Genomic DNA, 27,753 nt, shown 5'->3' on the forward strand with positions numbered 1-27,753 from the left:
TATTAAAAAATATATTAATATATTTCTATTATAACTTCTAAAAAATATTGATTACATTTAATGTTTGTTCTAAAGATTGAAAAAACCATAATAATAGATTAACATCTTTTAAAATTATCTTCTTTGATAATATAAATTGTTTTATGACGACAACATATTTTATCTTATAAATTGCTTCTCTAATGGTTTTTGTACTTATTTTTTAATTCTATTAAATCAATTAGAGTCAAGTGATATAAAACTATTATATTAATTTTGCTATAGAAGTCATATCAATAAAGAATTTTATTTCTCGTTTTGGAAATAACCTTTAAACCTCTCCATCAAAAATGTCTTTGCATTTCTTGACCTCTCTTAATATCTCATCTCACCTCCATATTTGACCTCTCTTATTAAAAACATTCCAACAAAAACTAGTGTATATATACACACAAAAGTATATATGTATGCCAAGTAGAAATTGATTATTTTAATAAAACAATGTTAAAATTTGGTTAAAAAAAACAAAAAATCTTGCATATACTAAATCATTAACATATTACTTAATTAAATTATGATACAATTATTTTGATTTAAAAAATATTTGTATCCGAATGCTACTATTTTTTTTTTGTGTTAAATAAACTCCAATTAAAAAAGAACAGACGTCAAGATTAAATTTATAAATATTTTTATAAAAATAAAAAATAAATAGTTATATTTGTAAAGAATATTAAAAGGTATATTTTAAAATAGAGTGGCTTATTAATTGACGAAGATAACGACATTAATTTCCGTTCGTAAATGAACCTGACCAACAACAATATAGGATCCCTTCATTTTCGTTAAGTTTATCCCAGGATTCTCAGTATTTATAAATCATAGTAAACTTCGACTGAACTTAAAGGCATAGAACTTTTTTATCGTTTATTTTTTATTCAGACTTTACTAAAAAGTAAAACAAGTTTAAGTCACTTTAAAAATATTTAGTGAATATAAAGTCAAAAGGTAAATAAGATTAAATAAAAAATTTGAACGAAAGGTTTAATATTTTAATTTTTGCGGTTCGTGAAGAGCATGATGATGCATCAGCATCGCTCATATTCATTAGTTATATCGTGCTTTTATAACGGATGCCGATACAGTGACAACGATAGATCACTTAATATTCAAATGTGAATTTGTCATTTCACGATTATAATAATTGTAAAGAAGAGACATCACATTCGAAAATCATTATTTTTATACATAAAGAGAGAAAGTGAATATAATAACAACATATCTTACAGTGTGATTATTTTGGCCAAGTGCGAAAACACTAAACCAAGAAAATCAGTAACATTCCCAGAGAAGAAGACAACAACATTGGAAGCATCATCATCGTTCACAAAGCACAGACAAAATCACCGCTTGTTTCAATGTCATCGATGTCAGCATCTGCATCAATGTCATCAAGGTCCATGCTGCCCCCAACAAATTGCTCACCAACTCTTGGGCCCTCACCCGGTTTTCTAGCCTCTTGAATTATGGACAGTATTTCTTCAATGCTTTGAGTCTCACATGATTCGTTCATGTCATTTTGCACTCCCTCCTCCATGAATTCTAGTGGCAAGTTCTTCAGGAACCAAGGGTGCATTTTTATCTCTGGTATGCTGATTCTCTGCTTCAAACAATGTAACCAAAGTTAGGATACTGAAATTTATATATATATATATATATATATATATATATATATGCTATCAACACATTCAACTAATGGTACCTTTTCTGGGTTGGCCACAAATATTCGAGACAAAAGGTGTCTACACTCTTTACTGATACGTACATAGTCTGGAATAGAATAGTGGACGCTGAGAATTCGCTGTCAAAATTATCCAAACTGAATTAATAAATTGTGTGATTAATTAGTGATGATAATTAGTGACATTAAGTGTACACTTGGACAAATAAAGGTAACTCCTACAGTATTATTGGTCCAACAAACCTGAAGTGTTTTTCTGAAGTTTCTTGGGTCTTCTGGGTCTTCAAAAGGATATGCACCAACCAACATCACATATAAGGTCACCCCACAAGACCAAACATCTGCAACCTAATCATTCTCAAGGATAAGAACATATACCAGTGGCCAAAAATTAGCTCCAAATGAGTGAATACACGATTACATGATTGGAAAGGGAAATTTAGATGTGAAGTTAAGTTATACCTTCCCATCATATTCTTTTCTTGACAAAACCTCTGGTGCAATATAGGCAGGGGTTCCTACAGTAGATTTTGGTTGGGAGTGCAGAACAGATGACTGAAAAAAGATAAGTAATGAACCGGATGGTTAAGAAATGAATTTTTAGTGTAACTCAATCTTATAAAACCGATTTATAAACACGGACTGTGAAATAAAAATTTAAGTTAAGAGTTATTGCCTTTGAGTAACCAAAGTCACAGATTTTAAGTCGTGGTGCTGAGCTTCCATCCAGAAGTGTGTTTTCCAGCTTAAGATCCCTGTGGCAAATTTCCTGCAACAAAATTGCTTCTTCAATTCAGCTGATGAAAGTGACCATAACCATTCGTTGAGAAATCAACCATTTAGATCCAGATTGGACAAGAAAAAGTTACCATTGAATGGCAATAGCTTACTCCGGAAATCAATTGCTGAAAGAAATATCTTGCCTGTGCAAAGAACACGAGAAATTAAGACAAAATTTTCTCTTTGCAAGTATCTAGCATGCGAAATACTATGCATAAAATAAAACAAAAGGAACAAAGTGAAGTAATTAGATAATAACAGTGTGTTAAATGCGAAAATTGAAAAACTGTAGGAATAAAATATGTTAATTATCAAAAAGCAGCGAACATGCCATCAACTTGCCATTGGAAAATTCATGCACTTGTATTATATGTATTTGTTTAAAGAAGAAACAGTACTCCTATTTTGTTTCATGCAGAGTGTACAGTTGATACAATCTTAGTTTATTACTGTTTTGGAATCTAGAAAATTAAGTAATACAATGGCCATGTTGGACAAAAGCACTATCTTAAAAACACCGAAGCTTTTCCTATCAACTATTACAAATGATTCAAGTCTAATCTACCTCGTCCTCACTGAATCTCCCAGCACTGCATATTCTTTCAAACAGTTCTCCCCCGGAAGCATATTCCATGACTATTGCAAGATGAGTTGGAGTAAGTAACACCTGCAATGAATGGCCATTTTATATGTCAAAATCAGAGTGAAAGACAAAAAACAAGTGTTATAGACAAAAAATGACTCGTAATAAAGTAACAACAATGTATATAAACGATAGATGGCAAAAATGAAAATAAATATCTGGAGAAGAAAGAACTAGCAATTGAAAAGGAGCAATGACTGTTCCTCTTCGCCAGATATTAGTTTTACTTGTATGCATTATTTTTGTAAGAAAAAGTAATCTTTACAAACCAAATCGAAAAGATTTGTTGATTAGTTCCTTAAGAGATTCTGGAAACACCCTTTAAGCAAAATCAGAGTATTTGTTCCATTCTGGGACAAAACTGAATTTAGGAGCATATTCATATAGCACTGGATGCATATTCATTGAAAGAAAAAGTCTGGAACTTTGTACCTCTTTGAATCTAATGATATTGGGGTGCTTCAAAGACCTGTGATTTATAATCTCTCTTTGCACGTGCTCATCAATCTGGAGAACCCAATAGAACCCCATTAACGAACCAAAATCCAAAGTACATGAAAACAAAAGATGACAGCAGAAAAGAAGATGAACCTTGAAGCCTCTCTCAATGAACTTGACAGCGTATAATTGGCCAGTCCATTTTTCCTTGACGAGCTTTGCGACACCAAAGTTCCCTGAGCCAATATCTTTGATTATCTCGTAGCGTTCCATGGTTAAGCAAAGTGTGTGTAAGTACGAGCAACAGGGAATTGTGTTAAATGAGGTGAGAATTGGGCAATCTTTCTATGTTGCTTTTCTTGTTGGAGTTGTACTAGTTGTTTGCGTGTAGCATCGCATCTTTTTTATGGCCTCCAAATTCCAATGCGCAAAAGCTTGCAATAAAAGATGATTGGGTTCTGGGTTTTGATGCCTTTGTTGCAAATTACAATTGGACTGTCACTATGCCCTCAGACACAGGACTTTAGTATGTCAGAAATATATATTTAGTTTAGGTAGGTATAATTTATGAGGGATGACATAACATATCCTCTTTTCACTATTTTTCTTGATAACCACAATCTTTATAAATATATATATATATATATATATATATATATTTTATACTGTATTTTCAAAATTAGTTCATTTAACATTTACAAAATACGGCCAATGATAATAATTATTTGTCTTATTTCACGTGATTGAACTGTTATTTGATATGTAGAAATATTATGTCTCACATATTAAAAATAACAATAAATGTATCACGTATTAAAATAATTTCACTCCTCTGATAAATAAAATTAGTTTGACTTATAAGAAAAAAAAACGTAATTAATTTGAGATACATTCGAGAAAAATGCTTCATTGAATTATGACAACGTCAAAGCTTATAACTAAAGTGTTTACCAACATAATAAGACCTGCACATTTATATGTATTATTTTTATTTAGTGAATTGAGTTACATCAACCTTCTACTTAATACTTGTGTTTGAAACGAGGAGGAAAAGGTAACGAAGGAAAGAAAAATTGAAATTTTAAATTTGAAGTGAAAGAAAAGGTGAAAAAGAAATATTTAGTATCATTGTTTTTTTTTCTTTCTTTTTCGTAAAATAAAGAAAGAAATGTCATTACCTTTTTTCTCGTTATCAGACATACTTTTGGAAAGAAAAAAAAAGTATAGGTATAATATAAAATTGAAAAGAATAAATAAAAATGCTAAGAATGTATGTAGGTTTATTTTTAATTATATAGTATAACATGAAAAAACCTATAGTGATTTTTCTTCGGTACACAGTAAAAAGATAAGAAAAATAATTAAAGAAGTAATGCATAATATCTTGTAATGAAAAAATAATTAGTATACACATGAATAAAATCAGAAGATGGAAAGTGACACGTGGCGGGAATTAATTGGTTGGAAGTAGTAGCAAAGGAACAAAGATTTTGATCCGAGAAGCAGTGAATTGTTTCCGGACCAAACATTGGGTAAGGAGGGCGACGCGTACTCGCCCTTCCATTCCATTAACAAAACACGCGTGATGAAAGTGAGAAGGTGAGTCAATGAGTGTTGACTATTTTGAGCGTGTGAAAGGCGAGTAGAGAAGTTTGGTACGCGCGGAGAGTGGGTGTGAGTGCGCATTAAAGAGAAGAAAGAGGCGCGTGAATGGGATAGAAGTTACGAGTTACGAGGTGGAGGAGCATGGACAGGTCAGGTCACAGCCATGCCTTGCTTAGACAAATTTGGAGAAAGGCTTATCTGACACCTCATCACACACCTTCAAAATGCATCATGTATCACATTAAGGATTTTATTTATTTACTAAAATAAAATTTAAAAAGAAAAAACAATTTAATTATATATTTTATGTGAATAACAAATAACTCTTCTTTTCCTTATTTCAGTTTAATGATTTTATTTGGTAACTCGTCTTAAATTTAAATACTTGTGTTTTTACTTTAAGTAAGAGTGTGAATAATTTTTAAAAGTCATGATTAAATTATTAACTAAATTCAAAAGTGGAGGTATGCGCCTAGAAAACAAAGGGTGCCAAATATCAAAAACTTTCCTCTTTGAATTTTTAGAAAACACAACATTCCTAATCCTTTCTTTATTGTCGTTTCCCCTCTTTAAAGAAAAAAACGTTTTTCTCCTTCCCTTGTGCTTTTTTCCTTTAAACTAGCCATTAAAGTGGGAAACATGAACCTTAAGCTAAAGTATTTTAGGTATTTTGGAGTTTGCTCTCTCGCCTTTTAGAGTGTACAAACATGAGAGGGATCTCATAGGAAAAAAAAAAGTAATTTTGCAAAATTGAATTGGTGGTACAATGTTTGGTTTCTACAATAAGGTGATCAAATTATTTTTTAAATATTTTTTTATCCCTTTTTCAATCTATAGTTTTTTAATCCAGAAAGAAGTAAGAAAATTTAGTTTCGTCTATAATTCAAACTAAAATATAAATTAAAAATTGGAGTTAATTGTATTCATCATCTTGCACATTCAATAGTTGACGAATTATTTTATCATAGGAGAGTTTTGATATAAAAAGTTTGAAATCTTGAAAATATAAGAAATTTAGCTCGAAAATACTCGTGATGGATCGTGTGTATATATATATATATATATATATATATATATATATATATATATATATATATATATATATATATATATATATATATATATATATATATATATATATATATATATATATATATATATTTTTTTTCATGAGAGGTGAAGTCAGTTATCAGTTATGATAGATGTCAAGTATCTGACTTTGTTCAATACACGAGTCTTTTGATAATAGAGTCAGATGTCTATATTATGATTGAGAGGGTTGTGTTTGTGTTGTGTAATAGATATTTGATTCATGACGTGAATATATGATTTTGATTATGATAATTATATGTGTAGTTTGTTTTAATTTTCACTAACTTATCTTTGTTTTTTGTTGTGTTATAATTTTCTCACCTACAATGATCATATATTATATGTGAACAATGATTATAACATATAATAGTAATACAATAACTCATTGAGATGGTAATGTGGATTGTGAATGTATATTTCATTGATCAATAATTTCTCCGATAATTGTAATGCTTTTTTATAAGATATTTTATAAAGAAATTAATTGTACACAAACAAAAAATATACTAATAACTTTTCACATGACAAAAAATTGCATCACTTATATTAAAAGCTGGAACGTAACAAATTTAATTGGTTTATTAAAATAAATTATTTTAAAATAAAAAATCGAAGCAATTAAATTTTCAGGGATTTTAAATTTCTCAGAATTTAAAATTTATTTTGATGAAATTTTCTTAAAAGCTGAGTCGTATCAGTTGGCATGTGTATGTTGATTTTTTAAAAACCTATACTCTGTTTTATTTAACTATTCAATAAACTTGATATTTACAGGTTTACACTTCCTAAATTTAATATAAATTCATTTTAGTTTGTATATTTAATTAATCAAATTACTTTCAAAAAATATTCCAATTTATGGTTTTATATCTTATTTAGATTTAAAAATATTCACATGATACTAAATGTAATTAAAGAAGACAATAACTTGTATACTTGGTAGAAGGTGTGTATTTATTGTATATTTTATGTATCTGGATTTTATTGTATGTAGTCTCTAACCTTCGTTTTTGTTGAGAAAGATGTTTCCAACTTTGGACTTTATCAATCCTCAGCTCATGTCTTCCTCAGTTTTAATGTTTTGTCTAACGTGTCAAACGAAAATATCTTTGAACTGTTTTTTTTTTTTTCTGAAGAAAATTAGGTTTTAATGTGGGTTTTTGACGAGAGAATCTTGTAGGATCCTTTTTTCCATAAATAGATAAACAGAACTTTTCTTTTTTCACAATAGCAACGACAACATTTTTTGTTTTTTTGCTCTTATTGTATATTCATAGATTCTTTCTTTTACACTTGTTTCGTGGTTAAATTGATGGAAGAGGATGAATGAAGAGGAAACTGGAATTAGATGATTGGTGGAAAATAACAGAAGAAAAATAATTTAAAAAACTTGGAATTTTAAAGTGTAAAGTGTAAAGTTCAAAGAGATAATTTTTTTAATTAAATTATTAATCTTTATCTTTTATTTATTTGAAACTTTATTTCTATTAGAAAATTAGGTCTTACGATTATCAATTTTAATGTTATAAAATATTATATCAAATTAATAAAAACAATCATGAATAACTGAACTGGAGATCAAAATGACAGATAATTGAAAAGTTGGGACTAAAATTATGTAAAAGGATTGCGACGCCAATTAATAGACTAAAATAAAAAATGAAAAAGACTGAAATAAAAGATTTATAAAATATAGGTATTAAAATTACAATTACGCGGAAAGCATCTCGATCATACAAAATAAATTATGATTTTTTTCTAATTATGTTTTTTCTCATGCCAATTTAGTCATCATCTATAAAAATGTATAGATTTATTCTTTTTAATCTAATTTTATTAAATTTATTTAATATTTTAAACGAGTTTTGTAAGTCATTTTTTACAGTTATATTCTTGGATCTGACCTTTTCGTAGGCCCAAGGTCAGTCCAACAATAGGACCCCATACCTTTTATGCTTCCTTGTTTCTCTCTGTCTGGATTTTCAGAAATAGAGCTCCCTCTTGTCTCCCTCTACGAAGCAAAGTTCTACTAGGACACGTATCATCTCCCATCTCCCAACTAGTAATATATAAAGGAGATTTCTCTTTTTGTGTCCACTTTTCATTTTCTAATTTTACCCTTAACTATTATTTTAAAAAGTAATTATTTTTTCTTTAACTTTTTTTTTAAAATTTTTTTAATTTTAATTGTTATTCTAAAAACTTTTTTTAAACAATTATTTTATTTAACAACTATTTTAAAATTTATTATATATATTTTAAAAATAAATATTATTAATATTATAAAAATAAAAAAATGTGAATACATGACGACACGACAAGCGCCGTCGTACATGTGTGTTCTCTAGTTTTATCAAATGCAATTTCCTCCGTTTTAGATTTAGTGGATTTGAGATTTAAAGGACAAAGGATAAATATAATTACTAACAAGATTGATAGTGGTAAAATACAAGCGTAACATTACTTTGTTTTATACAGTGAAAAGGGGAGAGAAAATAAATAACAGCAAATAAAACATTTTAATTTTGAGTTTTTTTTTTAACGAAAACATACGGAAGGAAATAACTATTTTTTGGGTGAAATCTACCATAAATTTAATTTCCCACAAATTAAAGAGAAACAATTATGAAATAACAATGTGCTTTTATCCTGACTTTTAGAAAACAAAATGATGGCATTTCATGTATATTCTTTACGTATTTTGACATTTTTTAATAGACACATAAAAAATGTCTCACTTCTCCTTAATTTCTTTTCTTCTATTTTTGTTATTTAACTTTTTTTAAACCAAATAAGAGAAAAGGGTTAACAATCATTGCCTTTCCTGAAGCATTTTAGATATCTTAAAGATATATCCTTATTAATACTCACTAACTAATTTATTTAGAAATAAAGATAAATAATGTTATTATTGCCTTTTCTATTATTTGTTTCATAGATGTAATTATGAAAGAATTTACTTTTAGGAGTATAGTAAGATTTTAAGGTTAAATGATATTTGTACTTTAAAAGTTATGATGTTGATTCGATATATATCTTAAGTTAAATGTTCTGAAACTGATTTTGAATTGAACTGAAAATTGTAGGATTAATTTATTTATTGACCATGACGTGTCAGTATGAATCTTTGATTCTTTAAAAAAATAGTAATACATTAATAATAATTCATATTAAATTATGTTAAAAAATAAAAATAAAAATAAAAAATGAAAATTAGAATATCATTGTCTAAAAAAAATAATAATGATGGAGGAATATTTTTGAGACTAAGGGAAGGTGGTGGGACCCGCGATTTGTTAGTGTTGGGGATTGGTGGAAGAAAGCTTAGGAAAAGTGTGGATCGAAAAGAAAGAAGAAGGAACGGTGGTGGTGAGTGTCATCACAACGAGGAAATCTCAGTGCCTACCTTTCTCTTTTTTTCTTTTTTTTTCTTCTTCAACTTGCCTTCAGCAAACACTGCCAATTCATTATCTTCACACATCCTTTTCATAAATAATATTTCAGTTACCAACACATGCCCATCCTTTCGTGCCTTCAATTCAACTACATCTACTTCAATTCAGTATTAAAAATAAACTGTATTAATATTTTAATTTTTTTTAATATATTTTAAAATATTAAAATTAGTGATAATCAGTATATTATAAAAACATAAAAAAATCTGCAGAGAATTTAAATTTCAAAAATATCCACTTAATTAAGTTTAACATTTTTATTTTTCTAAATTATCAAATTAAACTATTAAACCAATTAAAAAAATATTATTACATACCATACTCATACTCATTACCCAATCCGCTTATAAAATCAAACTAGTTCAAATTGGGTTGAGTTCAACCCAATCACAAATAAAACTCAATCAAACTTAATTGTGTTGGGTTTTGATGAAATTTTATTAACTACTATAAACACCTTTATAATTTATAATGTTTATCTCTTTATATATCATCTCATATATTTTTTTGATCTTAAATTTATCAAGTGTTACCATAATTAATTTTCAAATATCAACCACGATTATGATTTTAATTTTTTAAATAGGATTTAAATAAAAATAGAGAGTAGAAATATCACATCTCAAAATAATTAACATTTATCATCAATCACATGGAAAAGTTTTTAAATTCATTTATTCTAGTTTAAAACTAAACGAAATCTCTTGATTTTGATTAGTATATATATAAATATGATTGACTTAACATATAATATATTATGAATATTAGGATTTGTTTGCACATTTTATATAGATGCCTATGAGTTTGGTATGTAAATATTTAATAGCATAATTTAATGAGTATAATTTAACATCTCTTTAACGATAAGTTGATTCCTTTTGAAGATGTATATACGAAGATCTCGTAAGCTCGTTTCCAAATCACAACAATCAAATTTACAACAAAAAAAATAATAACATGAAGAAAAAAAAGGTGAATATCATTGCACCGAAATAACATGTCTTTTTGGTTTGTGATAAATCGATATTATATTGAATATTGTATTAATCGATACTTTAATTTGGATCATGTATCTATATTTGACGTGTACTTATGTTTACTATTTTATTTTATAATATTTTATTAATATCATCAGTAAATCTTACTCTTAAATTACTATAATTTTTACTCTCAATATTATCTTATATTTTAATTTAAATATATTTTATTGTGTTTTAATTTCATATTTATTTTTTCACTTTTTTATTATCATAAATATTTATGCAGTAGTAGTGCATACATGTTCTTTATCTAATTATAAAAATCTGTTTAAGATTTTTTTTAAGCTATACATAATGTGAGCCATTAACAAATCAGATATAAAACGGAGTGATAGAAATTCTAATGAAGATTTATTGTCTGATATGGAATATTAACTGTTTTTCTTTCAAACAAAATGAGGGTTTAAGTTTTATTGTATATTATTGTCTGTTATGGAATTTAATTCACTATGGCATTTGTGTATATATTTTTAAAATTTTAATTAATAATTAAAAGGGTAAAATTGAAAATAAAATATAAAAAATATATAATTATAAATATAAATAAAATAAATTTTAGTCATAATTAATATTGTGTAAATAATTTTTGTAGATAAAATAAATTTTAGAAATTGAAATAAAAAATATTATAAGTATTATTGTGTAATTATAAGTAATTATTTAAATTTTAAAAAATAGTTATTAAAATAATAAAATTGAAAAATAGTTTTTTTATTATGAATAATTATTTAAAAAACATTTATTAAGAGATAAAATTAAAAAAACAAAAAGATAACAAAGAAAATACACTCTTTATATATACTAGCAAAAATACATGTGTTACAAACAAATACGCACAACGTCTTTATGTTTATATTTTTTTAGTTTTTCTAAAAATTTGAGTTACGATGGATGAAAAATATATAATTAATTTTTAAAATAGTTGTTAGATATAAAATTTAAAAAAATGAGATATGTAAAAAAAAATGTTTTAAAGACAAATTAAGCATTTAGAATAACGGTTAGTAATACTTTATTTATAAAACAATTAATATTTAAAATAATAACTAAAAATAAAATTAAAATAATTAAATATGGAAAAAAATATATTTTTTATATATTGTTATAGATAATTATATATAGATAGATAAAAAATGATGTATACCAGAACAATTAATAAAACCTAATAAAAAATGCAATAAAAATAGAAGAGATGTTTCATTAAATTTTTTGAAAAGAAATAGAAATATTTAATTTAAAATTTTTATTTTCTAACATTATTGTTTGTTAACAAGTGTTGAAAACGTCATAAGATAAAATGAATGAAACTTCAACACGTTCTCCAGTGCATGAATCTTAGTTGTTCTGTCGCTTTTGAAAAGTTCAGAATCAGGTTCAACTGAATTTTCGTCAATGACGGCGCAATTATAAAGATTTAGATAATGTGTGGAAAATCACTAAATTAACACGTATAGATTATAAAATGGACTGATATGTGTAGAGTTTTAAAAATTATAAAAACATTATAAATTATCTATAATAATTTTGTAAATTTTCTGAGAATTAATTTACATAATTTTGGTGAAATAGATTGTAAATCTTAAAATGGGGTAGAAAAATTAAACTAACATATCTTGAACCAAAACATTTATGGGAACTCATAAAAATATACACTATAGAGTAATGTAATTAAATTTTAAAAATAAAGGAATGAAGAACCGTGACTTCTCTTCCAAGAAAAATAAGAGAATAATATATTTCTTTTAAATGTTCATCACTATTCATTATCATGCTTCTCTTCTTAAAGTAAGAGGAATAATGTTAATTCTTTTATGTGGATCTTAATAAGTTTTTATGTAATTTCGAATTTATTTTATACCGTATTTTTTTATAATCGTCGTTACTTATTTTTTTTTCTTTATATAGCTATAGTGGTTATTTTTCTATTATAATTATTCAAGTTTAATTAAGTAAGTAATTTATTTATTTATTTTCATTTAGTTTAATCTTCAATAAAAAATTATCTACTTTTACTTATGTTGAGAAGCTTACCTTTTATCAGTTAATTTGTTTTTAACTTTTACAATTTACTTTCAGTTATTTATTTTATCTATCATGATATTTATTCTCCAATTAATAATTACCCTTGTTATTATTTGTTTTTCATTTAGTTATAATTTATTTTCAGTAATTAGTTTTTTTATTTATTTTTCAGTTCTTTACGCTTTTGCCATTTAATTTCCCGTTATTTTTTGTCGTTTTAATTAGTTTTTAATAACTCGTTCTTCATTATTTTTCATTTACTTTATTTATTTATAATATCTGCCATTTAGTTTTCTTACTTTAACTCATATCTTACTTCTCATTATTTTCTATTACGATATGTGATTAGTTTTGTTTGATTATCCAACGTAAAAGAAATTCTCAAAATTTGAAAAATGTCATTTAAAATAATTTTCAAAAGCAATTTTAGAAAAAACTATTTTTTTAGTAATTTAAACTAAGAAAATTAAATAAAAAATATATAAATTAAATAAATTTAATCAAACTTAAGACAAAAATACACATATTTTATGTACTATTAGTATTCCCACACTTTTTTATATATTGTCTTGATTTGTGTGTAAATTTTATAAATTATTTAGTAAATCCTAATCCTAACCAATCCCAACAAATTAGATCTTATGTTTAATTTATGGGACTTTGTACTAACCTTGAACTTTTACAAACTTTTTATTAAGTTTTTGATCTCTCTCATTTTTAGTCAATGTGAAACTTTAGACTCACATTTAATCATATCATCCCCCTCTAAGTGGATGGATAGATCTTTCTAATTACATCCTAGTCATCTTACTATTTTTTTTTACCCGAGATGTTGGGTTTTAGACTCAATGAATCTTAACAATTTTTCCTCAATAGGCTTTTGGATCCTTTTTACTTATATAATAATCATTTTACTCATATTTATCTAATGTGGGATTTCACACTCACATAGAATCCTAAATCTCTCATTCTTAGGTTTTTGAGTCATTCTACTTATATAATTGCCATCTTACTCACTTTTATCTTGAGCCCTTGACTTTAAGCCATTCTCCTTACATATATTTAATAACACTCAATTTTATTTGATATGAGATTTCAAACTCGTACTCAATACTAATAATCTTCCCATCAATAATAGGTTTGCGAATCTTTTTTACTTATATATCAACGATCTTATCATTATTGCCTGTGTGGGACTTTGGTCACATATTGAATACTATCAATATCCTTCTACTTATATATTCATCTTATAAATTTTTACCCTAAACCCTAAGACTTACCCCTTCTACTTATATATTCATGGTACTCATTTTTATCCAAAATCCTAACCCTAAACCCTTTTACTTATATATTAATCATCTTACGCACCATGTTCTTATTGTGTTTCATGAATTTTTACTAGTTGTTCTTATTGGAATGTTTAAATGCTTATTACATATAACTGTGATGCTCAAGGCAATGTTCCTAAGGTGGAATGTTATTATGTCTCTTGTTAGTTGTAGGTTGTATTGGTTATGAGTGCAAAGGTGAGATTATTTTGATTCCGCTAGTAATTTCAGTCACATAGACGATAAATTTATAGCAATAGGAGTTGAGGAAGGTTCATATCTAGAATGATGGTGTTAATCATACTTAGTAGAGGTACTAAAATTACCTTGTCTAGCTTAGTGGATGGGGAAAAATTTTCCATTCAAAATATACTTATAACTCTTGATAGCAAGAGAAATCCAGCACATACAGGTGCAAAATCCCATAGCACTAACCAATACATCGGTCCTTCAGAGGTTGAATCTTATTGAGTAATAACGTATATTATATCAGATACAACATGTTGAAATGTTAGATATTTTGTAATTTAGACTATTTTTGCTGAAAATAAAATTATATGAATATAGTCTTTTATAAAACTATAAGTTTTAAATCATATATAGTTTATCACGTTTCTTGTTTATGGTGGTATTTTCTTTTTCTATGACCATGGTTTCTATGAGAACAGAAGAGATTGTAGGATCAAGGGAAAGTGACGTTAATGTTACATAATGATGCTGAATTACAAAGTTAGTTTAGCCTTTTGCACATCTATAATTATGATATTATGTATAAGTTGCTCCATAAACATGTTTATTTTGTAAGATTTTATTTGTCAATTTCTCTAAAAGTTAAAATGGAAGGTTGTATCTAAAATCATGAATGGTTGGTTAAATTGTGTGAATTCATGTCTTGATATTCTCTTTTGTAATTCGTAATTATAGTCATCTTTAAACTGCTATTTTCTTTAGATTAAGAATAAAATAAAAAATGAAATAAAAATAGAGAAACAAGAAAATTAAAATGTAAATAAAATACAATAATAAAAATAATTTATTTTCAAATGAATAGAAACGAAAAAAGTATTTATTTTCTTAACATAATTTTAGTAATTAAAAAAATAAATTATATATTATGTTATTTTTTTTCTTAACATCAAATTAATTTAAATAAAATAATTTTACATCATACAAAGTTTTTTTTTTTTCAGATATAAAAAAAGAAGAAAAGGTTGATTTTCCTATCATTCTGTACTAACTGGGGTGGTTATTTTCTGTCGGTATTATGCCAAATCTCGCCTTTCTTAAATAAATAAATAATAATGGTGTAAATGATATTACATCTCTTCCAATAATTTTTAGTTCTTTACGTCTTCATTTCATTGTTGTTTGCAATGATCATATTGTACTATTTATTCTGCAACATATATCCAACAAACCTCAATTTGTCGAGTTCACAATGAATGATTGATTGCCGTTTTTTATTGAAAGTTAACACATTTGGATGGTGACAACACAATCTGCAAAATTTCAGCACACTAATAAGATTGTCCAAACTCATTAGGGGGAAAGTGAAATTTGTCATGACGACTAATAACTCAATTTTAATGCTAATCTTTGCAAGTTTAGTATTAGTTGGATTTAGATATTTTAAATGAATGGAGGATACATTTTAAATAACAGTTATCAGAAATTGAACTGTTTATTATAACTATGAATTAATTCTGTTATTAAACTAGAGCTTCTTCATCTCAAGTAAAAGGCGTTTTTCAGTTACACCAAAAATTTGCTAGCATCTTCCAGAGCCACGCTTTCAGCAAATATTTTGAAGGGATAATATTTTATAATCTCAAATCATTAACATCCTCCAGTTTTCAATCTGATTTTAGGAATTATTAGTTTTCAAGAGAGAGGAAAATACAAGACAGCATGATATCTTATTGGGAGACAAGATCCCTCAATTTTTTGAAATGCTGTTAGCAGAAATTTTGTATTCTTATCTCATAATTCAATGATATTTGCCCCCTGCCACCAGACAAAGTGTATGTTCTATTGAATATTTAAAACAATTTTTTTAATGGGAAATTCAGCATTCAATGAAATAAGAAATGTTTAATAATTGTAAAGTTTATCTCATTACTTTTAACTAAGCAAAATCAGAGCAAAAGAGAGAAGTATGAAGTAGAGTAATATTACAAAACAAGAGAAGAAAAATAAAGGACTTAATTGATCTATGGTTTATGTTTTGTTCTTCATTTCTTTTTCATTTGTATGTTTATGTAGATCCTGCTTATGACAATGTGACTCCTTTTGGGTAGCATGCAATAATTCGGAAACAACAAAGAGTGATGTTAAATAATGTTGTATAGACAATATATAACTTGGGAAATTACATACCTTCATTACTTGTACAATTTTTCACAAGAAAAAATCTTCAATGTGACTTTTTACTTTCATATGTGATGTTATCCTCCTTAAAGCAACATGAATATCATTAATATTAGGGTGTGATGGATCTCCTCCAACGAAATAATGGACTCTGTTTCCAATCTGCAACCAACTATTAGCACTTTGTTTCTTAACTCCTTGCTCTTTCATCAGAACCCTGATTCTATGAACATCCTTCCACTTGCCAGCAGCAGCATATATATTAGACAGCATAACAAAAGCACCAGAATTATTAGGATCCAAATTCAAAATTCTTGTAGCAGCCAGTTCCCCCAGTTTCACATTTGAATGAACACTACAGGCCGCTAGCACCGCACCCCAGATGCTGGAATCTGCCTTGAATGGCATCTCATGGATTATTTTGCAAGCTTTGTGCAACTGACCTGTTCGACTCATCACATCAACTAAGCAAGCATAGTGTTCAGACCTTGGTGGAATGCCATAACTATGAACCATCAAACTGAATAGATTCATGCTCTCATCGACTTTCCCAGCACGACAACACGCAGATAGTAAACTCAGAAAAGTTATGCCATCAGGTTGAACACTGAGTGTCACCATCTGGTCAAAGTAGGAGCGTGCTTTGTCATAGAGACCATGCTGAGCAAAGGCAGCAATGATAGTGTTCCATGAAATTATGTCTGGATGGGAAATTTGTCCAAAAACTAGCTCAGAATCAACAATGCCACCGCATTTGCTGTGCATAGTAATCAGATTATTACTCACCGACAAGTGTGAATCAAAGCCATGCTTAATTACAAGAACATGCACCTGTCTTCCTTCTTCAAGTGATGCAAGACTGGCACAGGCAATGAAAACTGAAACAAAAGTCACGTCATCTGGTCGCATACCAGTCCTGATCATTTGTGAAAACAAATTCAGTGCCTCTTCCCCTCTCCCATTTTGGGCATATCCTACAAACGGTGAATCGATTGTGAAAAGATGGAATAATAAAAGAAAAAATATGCAATGAGAGAGTAGAAGAAAACAACCTCTCCTCCTCCTGGGAATACATGTTATATTAGAGAAGAAAAAACATATATGTTATCTGATGTATAAAAAATAATCATAACTAGTCCTTGTTTGATTAAAGAGCATCTTTCCTTTTTTCAATATTAATATTACATCATTACATAACAGACAGAGATGATCCATTTTTGTCCAAAAGACTGTTAGGATTTCTAAGGTCTAACAAAGACTTTACATTATTAATCAATATTGATAGAACTAGAGACTTCACTAAAGTAAGCCATAATATATGTAAGAATCAATGAAAGATTTCCCACAGCAACAGCATCTACTCAAGCATGAACCTTGTTTAGAAGATGCAGCATGGCAACTACATCATAATTGCAACAAACAGCCCTGAGATATCCTAGCAATGCTTCCTTGATGCTGCTGACCAAGTCAGACTTTGGCTCTAACCTCTACAATAGGATTATTTTGGAAGAAATGTAGTTTCCTGTGAATAAAGATGAAAATTCACCGTCTTGTCTTGTGAAGATAGATGATTCTCCCTTGTCCGAATTGAAACTGAATGACATTTTTTACTTTGTAGGTATCTTTACTTATACAGAGATTTGGGATGATACTCGAGATTGTGAAAATGATTGTCACCATTTCCCTCCAATCTATTATTGTTAGTATGTTGAGTTTGATGTATGAATAATAATGTAAAAAGGGATGCTTTTTAATAGATCTAACCTAGATTCTGATTTCAACTTAAAATATGGATTTAAGTTAATTCAACTCTAAGAAACCCACTTATAAGATAAGGATTCTCCCACACTTATTTACTATTGTCAAGTTCTATCTCTAATCTAAGCAGGAAAGAGTAGAGTTTTTTCCCAATACCTTACAGAGTCAAACTCAGACTTAACCAAAGGCATGCTAGAATACATGCTCTTGCAGGGTAAAGTTTTCCTTTAATCTTGTTCTAGAAAAGAAATCAAAACCAAAATAACTAGAATCCTAACAACCTACCTTTTTTCGTTAGTATCTATCTATTTACTAAATTAAAAAAAAAATCGAATTAAAAAACAAAACACTTATCTCAAAGAGTAAGCACCTAATGATATGCCTTATAAGGTATAATAGATTATCTTATCATCTTATTGTTTAACATTTGAGAAAAGGAAAACTCAGAAAAATAAAAATAAAAATCAATAGATATTGGATGGATGTTTGTGTTGTAAAAGGTGTTTCACCGTATTTTTTTCCTTTTCTCAAAATAAAAATTAAAATCACAGACACTGTTCGGCATCAAGCTAAGAACAAGCGGGTACTACACATGTTTCGAATATTATAGATTCGCATACCCGTTATGATTATATTCCAAGAAACGCGATCCCTGCATCGAATCTCTTCAAACAACGCTCTGGCCTCTTCCATCTTCCCTTGTTTACAAAACCCAGTAATCATAGCCGTCCTCGCCACATCATTCTTCTGCGGCATTCTCCCAAACACTTCCCGCGCTTCCTCATACAACCCATTCTCCAGCAACCCATTGATCATCACAGTCCACGACACCGCGTTCCTCCGAGGCATCGCTTCGAACAGCGCCCTCGCGCGCCCAATCCCACCCTCGACCCTGGCGTACGCATCGACCATGGCGGTATACGACACGACATTCGGATGCGGCATCTCCTCGAAGAGCCTCTGCGCGTCCCTCACGCGCCCGCACCTCGCGAGTCCCGAGATCACGGCGTTGTACGAGGCAGCGTTCTTCTCCGGCGCCGCGGCGAAGTAGCGAAACGCGTCATCGAGGTCGTCGTTTTGGACGCACGCGGCAATGATGGAGTTCCAGGAAACGACGTTTCGCAGCGGCATAGAGTGAAAGAGTGTTTTGGAATGTTGGATAAGGCCGTTCTGTGAGTAGGCGGAGAGCATGGAGTTCCACGTGACGACGTCTTTCGTGGGCATTTGGTCGAACAGTTTGCGCGCGGCGTCGACTTTTCCAGCGCGTGAGAGGGCTGTGATTTTGAGATTGGCGTGGTAGACATCGCGAGTGGAGGAGAAGAGCGTGGCAAGCAGAAAGAGGGAGTGGCGTTGTCGTGCAAAGGGTGGGTTTGTCAGCGAAACTGAGAGTATACCACTGAGCATGGAGTGTCTGCAACTCCAACCTTCGTAGTTCCTTTTGTTTTATATATTTCAACCTATCAAATATATCTTACACTAATTATCCAAGTCTTTTCATTCAATAATCAAAATATTACAAAATTTCTTTGACATTTTGGTGATTTAGGAAAAAGAAAATGATTTTTGACTCCTATATTTTGATAAATCTTTTAATTTTTTTTTTATTTCACAAAAGACACCAGTAACCGGTGGTGGGAAGTGAAGAAGAAGAAAGGCGGTTTCTCACTTTTTTTGATACTTTGGTGTTTCTCTTTCGTTCAAACATTTGGTTTCTGATATTTTGGAAAACATTGTGTAACGCTTGGTTTTCTTTGAAATTTTTCTCTCCTCTTTGTCGAGTGTGTGTGAAAGGGCTTTACAGAGATAATGGTTTTCTTCCATTAGGGTAAGGTGTTTTTTCCTCTCCGAATATTTTTTTTTGTGTTGTGAAGGTTTCTTCCATTTGTGTTGATGTAAAAATTCATGTCCTCCAAAACTAAAATCACTAACCATGTAACGTGTTTTGTCAATAACAAATGTCCACTAAGATCAAACAACACTGCAAGTTCAACAATTGTGCAAAATAAACAACAGAATTCAGCACTTAATTAAACAAAACTCATGTTTCCAAAACTCAAGTAAAATTTCATGCCAGCCTAAAGTTTTGCAGAAATTTCTTTCAAAATGCTTCATTCATGCAATGAATGACAACAAATAACAACCATAACTACTTAAGAAACACGTAACATTCAATCTAATCAAGAATCAAACAGCAATTTCAAGTCCATCATAATTAGCCAAAATTTAAAGTGCAGTAAACATCACAGACTGTCCACAACATACTAAACCTATCTTAAAACTCAACCAATTTAAAAGTCCACAACATATATTTTAATGTATCCAATCTCACGCCCAACAAAAACCTAACCAATTCCATCGTACTTGGAAACAAATAGACAATGATATTTGAATTATTATATTATATGTTATTTAACTTAAGAAAAATATTAGTATGAAAAGTGATTGGTGCAGAAAATACATCTTGTTGAATAAGAAAGAAAATAATAGAAGAATATTATTTTTTATTAAATTCCACATTTTATTTTTCACTCTTACATTGAGTAGAAAAAAATTGAAAAATGTAAAAATGATGATACTTTTCGAAATTACTTCTCTCTCATATTTCTTTATTATAAACTAGTGTAAACACAGGCGCTATCGCGCCTGTGTGTACGCATTTTTTGAATTATATTAATAATTGATGATATTGTAATGTTATTAATTTAATAAACAAAATAAAAGTATATTTATAAAAAATAAAATAAAATGTACGGAGAAAATAAGAGAAAAATAACTGTTGATGAATAGTAAGAGAAAAAAAGAAAAAGGAGATAAGTAAATAATTTTATAAAAACTTGTAAAAGTAACCGTTAATTTTTAAAAATTTAATAAATAATTAAATTATAAAGGGTAAAGTTGGAATTATGAAATGTGGACACAAAAGAGGGAATCCCCTTTATATATAGTTATAGATGAATAAGTAATTTTGATTATATAATTCCTTAATTTTAATTTATTAATTTATTATTATTTTTCAAATTGATGTTTTTCCTTTTTCATGTCACTTACAACGCAAATAACCCTTTATCTATTTTTCTTTTTCTTTTCTTACTTTTTCTTTCTTTCACGCTTTCTTTCCTTCATTTTTATTCCTTGCAACCCAACTTAGAGAGTTACCGGCACCGTAGTATTCCTAATATTTGCAATAAATAGCTATTTTGTTATCCTTTACTTTTTAAAACACTCTTATACACTGTTTGTTATCTCCATAGTAAATAACTATTTCAGTGCATTGTTGGGTCGTGGATGACGCACTCTGGTGCTTTCTTGATTTTCAATCCTCACAAGAAAATCACCCCGTCCACCACAAAAATATTTCTTGAGACACTAAATTGTGCATCTAAAAAAGCTTTAGATTGTTATTTATTTTGTTATTAAATACTTCCACTTGTCCCTGGCTAGTAATTTAAACATTGTTATTTATTTCTTCCGTAAAATATCGGTAAAATCGAATTTGCGACATATTAGTGAAAAATAACGGTCTTTGTTTATATATATTTTTGAAGCCTCTTATCTTCTACTTAAATTTTAATCAGTATTCACATGAGATTGCATTATCATAATAACGTTATCGTATTTCGAGACACATTTCTATATGTAAGTATGATGAAGCTCTGAAATTGAATATACAAGATAAGTAATCTAGTTTGGAATTTTGACAGAATTCGTTCTTCCTACAATACATCCTCCTTAATCAATGATGTTTAAATACCGTCCAATTCTGCTAAAAAAGATAAAATTAACAAGAGTTCCTGTTTTCTTCTTTTCCTTTTGAAAGCTATGAAGTATGAACAAATACAACTAACTTTAAACTAACAACTATCTTGCCACACTACAAAAACAAAATTATCTTGCCACGGCTAAACACATGAAAAATCAGCAGGCACCCATGATGACCTAACCTTGACAGAGTAAAGAGCAAACCACCAAATACAATATATATATAGATGAATGAAGCAGGTGGGGTCGAAGTAAGCAACACAACAAGCAGAAGCAACCATTACCAACAATTTCCTTTTTTACCAGACAGCGCAGGACCCACATAAATACTCTCTGTCCTGTCGCCCGAAAGGTCAACTCATGTTATGCTTTTGATCTGAGGATCCCTAGCTTCCAATGCCTGCATGCAACCCTAACAGTTTACTCGTTACTTTTTAAGATCCAATCTTATGTTTCAGTAAAGTGAAAGGAGTCAGCAACGTCAAAGTGCAGAGCAAGTTGCACGATAGCTGAACGAACGGCTTCAGACGATGGTGCAACAGAAGTGGGTAAATGGGGTAAACAGATTGGCAGATACTGTTCACTTTCCTCAGGAGGGCAGAAAAAAGAGATCACGGATCGGCAGAATATGAATCTGTGTACATAAATGATACCAAGATGTCACACAGCAAGTCCATTCAATAATTTTAATAGCAGTTGACATCCCCCGAGACCAATCAATCACCGATTATAAATTGAAAAACAGAAAAAGACTACATAGACTAAAAAGTAAAGAACAAACACCTTAGAATAAGCCGCCGTAAAAATGGATCACTTATAACCTGCGCCCATACTAAATCCATGGTAGTTGATGAGCAGAGAATTATTTCCCACTCAGTGAAAGCATTAGCTATTATGTTCTCTGCTTCATTGTAGACATCCTACAGGTTAACAAAACACAATTAGACCGACGATAATTGAAGTTAACTTCAGAAATGTTAAAGATTACTCGTGTATGCTTACAGTATCAGCCTCATTTGGGAAGACACCAATCATTTGGCAGAATGCTGACAAAGGACAAGTCAAAAAAAAGGTAAATTGGCTTCCATTATTTGAATTTACATCAGATGGATTTTTGAAAATTGGTCTTAAGGGTGAAAGGAATAAAGCAGCCGTTTCACCCCTTTCAGCGCCGTGTAAAACCTGCAATAATTGGTGATGTACACAATCAGTCAAGGCGTGTCAAAGAAAATAACATTGGTCAATCACTTCTCCAGCCTAAAATGGACCGTATCCAATTTCCTATCAATTCCAACTTCCAACACATATTTACTATGGAAGAAGGCAACAAACAAAAACGGCCTATAAAATCATTATATAACCCAGAAAGATGCTGTAATTGTCGGGTTTTTTTTTTTTTTGGTAAGCACACACGAAAGGTTGATAATGGTCCTTTCTTTCCATCCATTTAACATTGTCCTTGAAGAAAGTTAAACATTCATATTCAAATCGTAGAATTTCAACAAGGCAGGGTTTTCTGTGGTTGGTGAGTTAAAATTCAATTTCAAGGATTTTGACAAACCCTTGGACTACACAGTAATATAGTAATTACAAGTATTATTAAGCCTTTAAAAGGTAAAATTAGATTCTGGGAATATCCTGAACAGCTCAACCAAACAAAGTTCTCACGCAACTCATACATAAGTTCTGAGTTATGACAAACCTGCCTTGAATGCATGGCTGTTATCACTGTCAATAATCAAGAAAAGAGGTTTCCGAGTGAAGGGGATAAGATCGCCAGGGTAGAGATTATTTGTACCTGATAATTTGAATAAAGCACATGTAAGTGCAGCAACATCAGATGTACCTTTTCTATATATCATTTCATTTAAACTAACCCAAAAATTATGAGAAAATATAAAATTCTTTTAACATTTCCTGGAACAATTTAAACAGAAATTTGATAGAGAATAGACTCAGAGCATCTACTTACCACTATTTCCCTTGGGACCAAACCACAGATAATTGTCGTAATAGCCCCTTTCTCTCTTGCCATTATTTTGAGTTTCAGAAAGTCCCGAATTCTGTCCATGGTTAGTCTGAGAAGGGACTTTGTGTCTTGAAGATTTGGATGAACCTCCAGAATTTTCCACCTGAGAGACATTATTAAGACCAGCGTTCCCTGCATGAAGGATCATTAAGGTAACTAACCTATTATAACAGGCATGAGAGGAAGACTATTTCTACTTGAAAAAGAAAGAGAAAATGTAAACCTGAGGCTGAAAGGTACACTAGCACGACACTGTCTGGTGGCAGCTCCTCACAAATTGTGGCCATAACCTGCATAACATCATGAAACTAATATAAGAAACACCAAATTGTGTTCAACGGCCTGTGAAAGATTGCGTATGAATAGGATGTAAACAGCGATTTATTTTCAACAAGTCAAAATTTTGGCATTGATTCATAAATCAGATCATACAACACGGAATAGAAGAACCAAATGTATGTGTGCACAAATAGACAAGAGAGTGTACTATAAAAATCACTAAACTAACGAAGAAGACCAAAGGCAAACAAAAATATCCAAGTCATGATAGGAGAAGCCATAAAATAGTCATGCAATATCATTGATATTGACAAGGACTAGTTACAGAACAGTTTACTGATTTTAGTACGGAGACAAACAAGTATGTAATATAATCTTTCCAGTACACTTGAAAACTCACTGCTATCACATGTGTCACAGATGGACGGTACAGGGTAGCTTTTCTAGGATTAGGAGGTATATTTGGATCAGTCATATCTGCAGTGAGATTCATGTCTATTATCCCAGAAGCTCCTGAGTGATCAATTGTGTCACCGTTCTCCTTAGGTTTAAATGTATGCTTTTGGTAGAATGTTCCACTAGGCTCCCATTCTAAACATTGTATCATTCTATACATGTCCAATGTAAGCTCAGCAAACTTGACCTGAAAGAGAGAATATACAAAGGTTCATAAGCTCCAGTCTATTTTTAGCCACTAAAGTAAACGAACAATTCAAATTGAAGAGTCATCACAGTATTGTGAATCGGTACTAGCCTCATTTCGATGATAACTTGTCAACAAGGCATCTTGGAATTTTAAAACCCTCTTAGCATGAAAACGAGCTACATAAGGAAGAGAAGCTCGATGAGTATCAAATGTGGCACAATACCGCATGGGTCTGAAATTAAAGCCCTTGTCAACTTTTGTGAAACGGTTAATTTCTTGCACCACTTGCTTCCATTCCTTAAAGTTAGTTTCCTGAAAAAAAAAATTATTCACATTCTTAAGTCAAGCATGCAATACATACAACTTTTTCTCGAGGTTGAATAATGGAATACAAAGCATCAACAAATTCTGTTATAACAAAATTAATGAGATCTATTTTAAAAGAAAAAACAGAAGTTAAATATTAATATTGAACAATATGAATTAAAAAGCATAAAACAAAAAGATTGCGAAGTGGAGGCTTGACTTCCAATCCTAAAGAACAACAACCAAAGATGTAAAGTAATAGGTAATTAATTGATAACACCTGAAGCAGAACAATGCAGTGATGATCATGGTATGGGCCAGAGATAAAAAAGATAGAGTATTTTTACAAAGATATACCAACCATAGTCTACAGGACTATTGTCATCATGTGAATAATAAAGTATCATTATTTTCTGCATAAACACTTTTGTTATCCTGATCATTTGATATGCTTATCAAATCAACACATGAAATGTATTTAGGAATTTCGGAACCTCGTGTTTTGTTTTACAAAACTGACAAATTTTATTAGTATGCTCTTGTTTGACAAAATGATTTTGACCATAAAATCATAAATAGAAAATCAATATTAGATTTGAGTAAAACAATTTTGACTGTCCATGTTTAGTGGTATTGTCAAGATTAACTCCTACATCTCACGCTCTCATTAAATAACTCTATAAATATGGTTTCAAAAGAAAATCACAACTGTATCAACAATGTTATTCTACAAAAATTGCCCATGCAATCAGTATAATAAATTGATCAATGTATGTGATGTATTGAGGATATTCAGAATCATTAATTTTGTTTTGCCATCTGACAGTAATTTCATCAATGCACCAACAATTTATTCTAGAAAAAACTGGCCCCCACGTTTAGAATAGTAGTGTAAAACTTGAAATCCAGTTGATCCAGAACATTACTATGGTTCTATAATGGGAAGTCATTTCTTTAAAGAAAACTACAACTTGCTTTTTTCTTCAAAAAAAAAAAAAAACTAAATCTTGCTGCTAAGGCTATGAAAATAACCTATCCTAAAACAACGGGAACAAAGTTCTTCTTAAATCAATATCCATTAGATAACACATCAATTTTATCCTACGGAATCAGATGTCAATGAAACAAAGATTGCATTACTTATATAAAAATCTCCTACAGTGGGATTGTCATCAAACGATGAAACTAACGCAATTCAGTGCCACGAATTCTATCAAAAAACTGTGAATTCTATCATATTACATACAAAAACACACAAGGTTAGGTGGGGCCGGTACACCACACAAATCAAGCCAGCATATGATTGCGGTTCTGTTCTATCACATAGCCCAAAACACAAGAAGCTAATCTAATCATCCTCAGGTTTTCACCTACGGAACCTAAATCAAGTATTATACAATGACCAGAGACCAATTGATCTGCACAGAGCAGATTCTAACTTAATCCCTAAGATAAAGTATTTTCACTTTTCACAAGAAAGGAAACACCAACCCACATCGCTCCACTCCTAACTACTTCATTTGCACAGACAAAATAAAATAACTACACGCACATAAAAAAAAGAGATGAATATTATCAGTTCACTTTCCTCTCCGAAAGCTGAAACAAGAAATTAAAGAAAATTGAGAAGCGAACAAGAAAATGCATAGATTACCCGAAAGGTACTCTTGCAATCCTCAACCAAAGCCCCAAAGCGTTCGAGGAGGTGGTTAACCATCTCGGTCCGGTTAAGAATGACCGAAACAAGTAAAAAGCGCGCGTAGAAGCGCAACTCCTTGGAGCGAACACCAAGATCTTTGACGTTGGGTTCGGATCCTTGGAAGTACCTTCTGCTGAGTATGGCCTCGTAGAAGACGTAGGCCTCGACGAGGAACCTGCACTCGCTCGTCCTAGTGTACTGCCCGAAGTACAGCTGTCCGATTCGGCTCGCGATCTCGCCGATTTCCCACCGCCTTAGCCCGCACTCCACCAGCTTCGAGCGGTTCTCCTGCTGGTACTTCCACAACCTTGTGTACGCCTTGAACACCTTCTGGAACGCGTGCTGCTGCTGCTGCTGTCGGCTCGTGCCGCCGCCGTACGCCTCCACGTCTCGAACGCGCCCGAACTTCCTGTCCGCGCTCTCCACCAGCGCGCGGAACGTCTGCAGCGCCCGCTCCTTGTCCTCGGACATGCCTTCCGGATAATCAGACAGAGAGAGCCTTCTTAGGTCTCCGTCCGGTGACGCTCCTCGCCGCCGGTCATCGGAGAATTCGAGAAAGCAGTGCTAACCGGAAAATGAAGACGAAATGCGCGTTTGTGTTTGTGTGTGTGCGCGTCGGAAAAAGAGAGAAACGGTGAAGACTCAAGAGGGCGGTTACGCTTTTCGTTTGCCAAAGACTGTGTAAGAAAAGTATATAATATAATTTTTAATATTTAATGCTATAAATCATACTATGTGCATGTGATTTTCTTTTCTTAATTACATCGCATTAAATTATAAACATTAA

General features: G+C 30.4%; 3 protein-coding genes across 4 annotated transcripts; all 3 read right to left on the bottom strand.

The window, feature by feature from the left end:
* Positions 1 to 1,184: 1,184 nt before the first annotated feature.
* LOC114177681 (serine/threonine-protein kinase SAPK2) lies at positions 1,185 to 4,103 on the bottom strand. The gene is made up of 9 exons (XM_028063138.1): positions 3,735 to 4,103; positions 3,576 to 3,650; positions 3,066 to 3,167; positions 2,590 to 2,643; positions 2,397 to 2,489; positions 2,183 to 2,275; positions 1,964 to 2,068; positions 1,742 to 1,840; positions 1,185 to 1,639 (listed from the first exon to the last, which is right to left on the bottom strand). Exons 1-9 carry the CDS (start codon positions 3,852 to 3,854, stop codon positions 1,364 to 1,366), a joined length of 1,017 nt encoding a protein of 338 aa, XP_027918939.1. The 5' UTR covers positions 3,855 to 4,103; the 3' UTR covers positions 1,185 to 1,363.
* A 12,327-nt stretch (positions 4,104 to 16,430) lies between these two features.
* Positions 16,431 to 19,697, bottom strand: LOC114175979 (pentatricopeptide repeat-containing protein At4g02750-like). The gene is made up of 2 exons (XM_028060851.1): positions 18,869 to 19,697; positions 16,431 to 17,464 (listed from the first exon to the last, which is right to left on the bottom strand). Exons 1-2 carry the CDS (start codon positions 19,650 to 19,652, stop codon positions 16,521 to 16,523), a joined length of 1,728 nt encoding a protein of 575 aa, XP_027916652.1. The 5' UTR covers positions 19,653 to 19,697; the 3' UTR covers positions 16,431 to 16,520.
* Positions 19,698 to 21,885: 2,188 nt separating this feature from the next.
* LOC114178458 (protein SCAI) lies at positions 21,886 to 27,650 on the bottom strand. 2 transcript variants are annotated; one of them, XM_028064377.1, is made up of 9 exons: positions 26,922 to 27,650; positions 25,070 to 25,273; positions 24,716 to 24,958; positions 24,260 to 24,326; positions 23,980 to 24,168; positions 23,714 to 23,805; positions 23,010 to 23,189; positions 22,791 to 22,927; positions 21,886 to 22,641 (listed from the first exon to the last, which is right to left on the bottom strand). In XM_028064377.1, the coding sequence occupies exons 1-9, from the start codon at positions 27,435 to 27,437 to the stop codon at positions 22,455 to 22,457; spliced, it is 1,815 nt and encodes a 604-aa protein (XP_027920178.1). In that variant the 5' UTR covers positions 27,438 to 27,650; the 3' UTR covers positions 21,886 to 22,454. The 2 variants fall into 2 exon arrangements, 1 of the variants encoding a protein (XP_027920178.1); XR_003603327.1 differs by lacking the exon at positions 21,886 to 22,641 and having other exon boundaries at positions 23,710 to 23,805.
* Positions 27,651 to 27,753: the final 103 nt, after the last annotated feature.

Source organism: Vigna unguiculata, chromosome 3 (assembly GCF_004118075.2).
Source record: "Vigna unguiculata cultivar IT97K-499-35 chromosome 3, ASM411807v1, whole genome shotgun sequence".
In the NCBI taxonomy this organism is placed as follows: Eukaryota; Viridiplantae; Streptophyta; class Magnoliopsida; order Fabales; family Fabaceae; genus Vigna; species Vigna unguiculata.

What these genes read in the sequence shown, in the direction of transcription:
- LOC114175979 (XM_028060851.1), bottom strand. Translation starts at nt 19,652, where the DNA reads ATGCTCAGTGGTATACTCTCAGTTTCGCTGACAAACCCACCCTTTGCA. An exon ending in TTGGAATATAATCATAACGG is followed by an intron (nt 17,465 to 18,868) that starts GTATGCGAATCT and finishes CACCGTTTGTAG; the next exon opens with GATATGCCCAAAATGGGAGA.
- LOC114177681 (XM_028063138.1), bottom strand. Translation starts at nt 3,854, where the DNA reads ATGGAACGCTACGAGATAATCAAAGATATTGGCTCAGGGAACTTTGGT. An exon ending in GGAGATTCAGTGAGGACGAG is followed by an intron (nt 2,644 to 3,065) that starts GTAGATTAGACT and finishes TTCTTTGCACAG; the next exon opens with GCAAGATATTTCTTTCAGCA. An exon ending in ACTTCAGAAAAACACTTCAG is followed by an intron (nt 1,841 to 1,963) that starts GTTTGTTGGACC and finishes TAATTTTGACAG; the next exon opens with CGAATTCTCAGCGTCCACTA.
- LOC114178458 (XM_028064377.1), bottom strand. Translation starts at nt 27,437, where the DNA reads ATGTCCGAGGACAAGGAGCGGGCGCTGCAGACGTTCCGCGCGCTGGTG. An exon ending in ATTGCAAGAGTACCTTTCGG is followed by an intron (nt 25,274 to 26,921) that starts GTAATCTATGCA and finishes TTTTTTTTTCAG; the next exon opens with GAAACTAACTTTAAGGAATG. An exon ending in CAAGTTATCATCGAAATGAG is followed by an intron (nt 24,959 to 25,069) that starts GCTAGTACCGAT and finishes TCTCTCTTTCAG; the next exon opens with GTCAAGTTTGCTGAGCTTAC.